This window comes from Antennarius striatus, chromosome 23 (genome assembly GCF_040054535.1).
Source record: "Antennarius striatus isolate MH-2024 chromosome 23, ASM4005453v1, whole genome shotgun sequence".
Classification (NCBI taxonomy): domain Eukaryota; kingdom Metazoa; phylum Chordata; class Actinopteri; order Lophiiformes; family Antennariidae; genus Antennarius; species Antennarius striatus.
The window spans coordinates 13647501-13652500 of record NC_090798.1 but is presented as its reverse complement, the minus strand read 5'-3'; the positions used below and the strand labels follow the sequence as shown (position 1 = coordinate 13652500).

At 54.7% G+C, this 5000-nt stretch overlaps 2 protein-coding genes across 4 annotated transcripts in view; one reads left to right on the top strand and one right to left on the bottom strand.

Annotated features, from left to right (window-relative positions):
- Nucleotides 1–3312, bottom strand: part of si:dkey-219e21.4 (tripartite motif-containing protein 14) — a 5024-nt gene extending 1712 nt beyond the window's left edge. Inside the window, exons 1-6 of one of the 2 annotated variants that reach the window (XM_068308330.1) lie at nt 2826–3312; nt 1390–1485; nt 1064–1306; nt 918–997; nt 728–858; nt 1–654 (exon numbers count right to left, since the gene is read on the bottom strand). The exon at nt 1–654 is cut by the window's left edge and continues 1712 nt beyond it. In XM_068308330.1, coding sequence (XP_068164431.1) covers nt 59–654; nt 728–858; nt 918–997; nt 1064–1306; nt 1390–1485; nt 2826–3008 — 1329 coding nt within the window. In that variant the 5' untranslated portion in view covers nt 3009–3312 and the 3' untranslated portion in view covers nt 1–58. Of the gene's footprint in view, nt 655–727; nt 859–917; nt 1307–1389; nt 1486–2825 lie in introns of both variants that reach the window. The other variant, XM_068308329.1, reaches the window with a different exon arrangement.
- zcchc4 (zinc finger, CCHC domain containing 4) overlaps nt 1–5000 on the top strand; it is a 10727-nt gene that overhangs the window by 4939 nt on the left and 788 nt on the right. For both annotated transcript variants that reach the window (XM_068308327.1, XM_068308328.1), the window contains exons 5-9: nt 1–3; nt 3319–3391; nt 3461–3611; nt 4288–4385; nt 4555–4676. The exon at nt 1–3 is cut by the window's left edge and continues 78 nt beyond it. In XM_068308327.1, the coding sequence (XP_068164428.1) occupies nt 1–3; nt 3319–3391; nt 3461–3611; nt 4288–4385; nt 4555–4676 (447 nt within the window). The remainder of the gene's footprint in view (nt 4–3318; nt 3392–3460; nt 3612–4287; nt 4386–4554; nt 4677–5000) is intronic.

Below are 5000 nucleotides of genomic sequence, written 5' to 3'. Positions count from 1 at the left end.
CAGGTCAGTCTCACCTCTCTCTTGTGTGAAGTCTGTTTGTGTCATGTGACCTGTGAGGTCACGGGGCGAGGTGACACAGCTCCAGGTGGTTGGGCCACACCTGGTGGTGTGGGGGTGTCAGGAGGCGTAGGGCGGGGTAGAGGGGCTCGGTGAACTGGTGGTGAACCCTGTCGAACACGGGGGTCACCGCCGCCGAGAACCTCTGCAGGACGGCCATGGTGACGGCGTCGTAGAAGGTCAGCTGACCTCTGTCGTAGTTCACCCACACCCCGATCCTGCCCGGGGGGGCGCGGCCGACGCCCTGACACGCCACGTGCCGGTTGTTGTGCCAGGCGCTGAGGCGCCCCTCACGCAGCTCCACGCACCACGACTTCCTGTTCCGGCCCAGTTTGGCGCCTTTGTCCCGCCCCTTCCTCTGCAGGCTGGCGTAAGCCACGCCCACCGCCCAGGCGGCGCAGCAGCGGACGTCGACCTCCCAGTAGCGCCGCGCCGCCGCCACCGGGGGGCGGCCCAGAGCGCAGCACACCTTATCGAACTGCAGGGGGTGCTCCGGAGCGGCGCCGGCAGAACCGGTGTAGGACAGGCCCCGCCCCTCTGAGGTCACCGCCATCTGGCTGTGACACGTCTGTCTGTCAATCAGCACGGGGCACCAGTCTGAAAGCAGACGTATTGATCAGCTATCGATCTGATCGGTCAGATGGGTGTGGTGTAATGATCCGGTACCGACCCAACAGGAGCGTCTTCCTCTGCAGCTCAGCGCTCAGACGTGTGGACACGCCCCCCAGCGTCTGGAGGAGCAGCTGGACGCCTTCTTCATCCAGACGGATGTCCTGCTCCGACACGTCCGCACGCCTCGGGCTGGAAGAGACGAGACGGATAAGAGGGGGCCGCGGGGGGGACGATGCTGCAGGGCTTACCTCACAGCCTCAGACGGGCCCTGGGGCCCCTGGAGCTGGGGCCCCTGGAGCTGGGGCCCCTGGAGCTGGGGCCCCTGGAGCTGGGGCAGAAACAGACTGGTTAGGACGGGGTAAACTCCCTCCAGCTGGTGTGTTTTCAGACGCACCTCTTCTTCATCATCTTCTTCTTCAGCGGGGCTCCGGCTCAGCGCCCTCTGGGTGCTGCTGATGTTCTTAGCCACCTGGTCCTGATGCTGCTCCCAGCTCCTCTGGACCTGGTCCAGGCGGGTCCTGGTCCGCCTCAGGTCCAGCTCCAGAGAGTCCAGGACGGCCTGCTGGTCCTGCATCAGGACGCGCCGCATGTCCTCGAAGCGCTCCAGGACCTGCTGCTTCATCACCTCCGAGCTCGTCTTCAGGGACAGGGACAGCGTGAGGGTCTGGTCTGTTGACCAGGGGTCTCCTGGGGGGTCTCCTGGGGGGGGGTGGTACTTACAGACAGGTCCGCCTTGCGTTTCTTCAGGGACTGGATGTGAGCGTCCGTCCTGGATCTCTCTGCTAGCAGCTCCTCCAGACGTCTGCACAGCTGCTCCTGCACACACACACACACACACACACACACACACACACACACACACACACACACACACACACACACACACACCAATAGAAAGAGGAAACCCTTGTGCCTCTTTTCTAAGGACCTGTAATGGAGCTGCGTCTGATTGGCCAGTTGGGTCCTGCTCGTGTTGAGGTGTTTTAGTGACGCTGTGTTGATTTCATGTGTGTCAGGTGTTAGTCATGTGACCCTCGTGACTCCTGGTGTGTTTGCTGGTGGAGGCGTGTCTTCAGCCTCAGCAGGACTCGGGTGAGGTCAGACGTCTGCTGGCTCTCCTCCATGATGACGTGTCGGCGTTAGCCTCCTGTGTGTTAGCTCAGCTAACAGCTAGCATTACCTGCTCACTAACCTGAGTCCAGGTGCGCCTCTGCGTACGCCGTCTGCAGTTACTGACAAAATGTATTCATTTAAAAATAAAATTGAGTTGTTTGAAAACTTAAAATAGATTCATATGAACCAAATATTCTAAATACGTTCATAACTAAAGTTGAGAACAGAGGTGTGAACGGTTCAGTCCAGCCTGGAGAGCAGCTCTTTCACCTCATTGAGCTCCTTGTGTCTCCTGGAACCGACTAACACCGTGATGGGAGGTTCACCTGTAGTGGTCCAGACTCAGGTGGATGTGTCTGGAGTCTGTAGGAGCTGATGCTACAACTAATTGATTTCGTCAATACAGCGAGGAAGAAGAAGAGAGGACAGGATCAGGAGATGGTTCCTCTGGTGGGGAGAAGGTTCTAACAGAGCTTCAGGATCTATTGATCACTTTAGTTAAATATCAGATTGATGAAAGAGTTTAGAGTCCAGAGGACTCGTCTAGAAGACATTTATGTCTACATATTGATCTGGACTCATTGATCTGGTATCGCCTCCAGTGGATGATTGTGTACAGCTAGTAATGCTAATGGCTAGTACTGCAGTAGTACTGCAGTATCTTGGAGAAGTTGAGTCCTTCAGACTAAAGGAGTAAATATAAATATTAGCAGTAATAGAGAACAGACTGAGAAGATTGATCAGTTAAATCAGACCTTCAGTAATAATAGAGTTTATCAGTGAATCACTGAGGCTCAGGTTTAGTGATCAGTTCTGTCTGTTTGGGTCACATGGTTTAGTTCTGTCTGATCGTGTCGTCTCATTGGTCAGTCGGATCAGTCAGAGACGGTCGTCGTGATCTGTCACGTCTACACTGGTGCGTGTTGTTTTCACCACTCCGTGAGCATTTTTAGCCCTGCCCTGGGAGTCATGGTGACAGATTCTGCCCCCCACCCCCCACCGGTCCCCCAGCCCCGCTGGTGGACGGCGCTGTGGACCCTTACCTGTGAGGGCGGGGCAGCCAGCCTCCTCTGGAGCTTTGGGGAGCGAGGGAACGGCTGGACCGCTCTGGAGTCCAGAGACAGGAGGCTCAGCGCGTCCTGCAGTGCATTGTGGGAGCCAGCGGGGGTCGAAAGCGAAGCCCGGGGCGACTGTCCACCGGCACACGATGCGTCTTTCTCTGACATGACTGAGGAACATACAGAACACACGTTAACCCCGTGTGTGCCGTCAGGCTCCAGACGTGTGTGTGTTGTGGGTTCTCACCTGCAGTCGTCCTGAGCCGTGTCGCTGCCCTGTGTGTGTGTGTGTGTGTGTGTGTGTGTGTGTGTGTAAAGAATGCAGGAGGGTGTGTCCCTGCACAGCAAGCTTCAGCCTGCAGCACACACACACCTCCCTGGTACACGCCCGTGTGTGTGTGTGAAGAGGCGCTTTATAATCTCTCGTCTGATCTTTAATCTGAAGTCAGGTTTCTGAGGTGATTTTGTGTTTTTTCAGATATGCTCAGTTCTACAGCCGGGAGGAGTTTTGTCACTACAATATGTTCAACCATCACTTCTTTGACGGGGGGGTGAGTGTGAGAACCTGTTTGATGTGACTGGTTCCTGCTTCGCCCCACTGACCCCTGACCTGTGCTCAGGCGTCCGGTCCGGTCCTGCAGGCCTTCCTGACCGAGTCCGACGGGGAGAAGGTGGTGATGGTGGCGGACCCCCCCTTCGGCGGCCTGGTCAAGCCTCTGGCCAACAGCTTCTCTCTGATCTCACGGACCTGGAAGAAGTTGCAGAGTTCAGGTCAGACTGGAGTCCAGAGGTTTTAAGGTCCCACCTGGTGATGAGTTTGTTCCCAGCAGGAGGAACTCATTCTGATGTGAGGCTCTGATGTGAGTCACAGATTGAACCTGGTCACGCAAAATAATGAGAAACCAACAGGAGAGAAACATTCATGTTTAATCATTCAAAGCGGTGGTCCCGCCCCCGGGGGCGTGGCCTGGGTGTCTGCTCCAGCCTGAAGACGTCACGTCTCACTGGACTGTTCCACAGACCCGTCTGCTCTGGGTCACACAAACATCTACTGTCAATGGTGTTTTATGGTGGTGTTAAATTATAACACTGCCTCCTAGTGGTTGGAGGGTGAACTCTATACTGGGGGGTCGTATGCAGCACAAACAGAACCATGGGTTGATGAACACTAAATGCAGTATCACTTGGATAATGTTACCACACTGAGTGTCAGTGTGATTTCCTGTCTACATGTATGAAGTGAGGAGGGGGTCGACTGCCTCCCCACACGATTGGTAGAGGGATTCCGTTTGAAGTAGAACTCGTTTCATCTCTGTTCATTTGTAGACGGATTTATACGAATGTATCCAGTTGAACCAACAAATGACATTAAAGTGTGTGTGTGTGTGTGTGTGTGTGTGTGTGTGTGTGTGTGTGTGTGTGTGTGTGTGTGTGTGTGCGTGTGCAGACAGTCACTCTGAGATGCCCATGATGTGGATCTTCCCGTACTTCTTCGAGCCTCGTCTCCTGGCGTGTCTCCCCTCGCTGACCATGCTGGACTACCAGGTGTCTGAGTCCTAACTCACCTTTAGCTGTTTAACTAGCCATCGCACCGAGGGGGGTCTGACTGGACGTGGTCTGTGGGTGGTCAGAGAGTCACTCAAGGCACTGTGGGGACTCCACAGGAGGGTGTTGTCACTCAGGACCATTAGATCTTCTCTGTGTCTCCATCCAGGTGGACTATGACAACCACCCCCTGTACAAACAGGGGAAGACGGGCAGGAAGCAGTCTCCAGTCAGACTCTTCACTAACATCTCCCCCAGAGATGTTGTCCTGCCCCAGGAGGAAGGCTACAGGTATCACCGTCTCATCTGATCATTATTGATGATTGATCATGGTTTTTTTTTTACTTTAGATGATGTTAGCGTAGCATCTCCACCAGCGTTTAGATGATGTTAGCATAGCATCTCCACTAGCGTTTAGATGATGTTAGCGTAGCATCTCCACCAGCGTTTAGATGATGTTAGCGTAGCATCTCCACCAGCGTTTAGATGATGTTAGCGTAGCATCTCCACCAGCGTTTAGATGATGTTAGCGTAGCATCTCCACCAGCGTTTAGATGATGTTAGCGTAGCATCTCCACCAGCGTTTAGATGATGTTAGCGTAGCATCTCCACCAG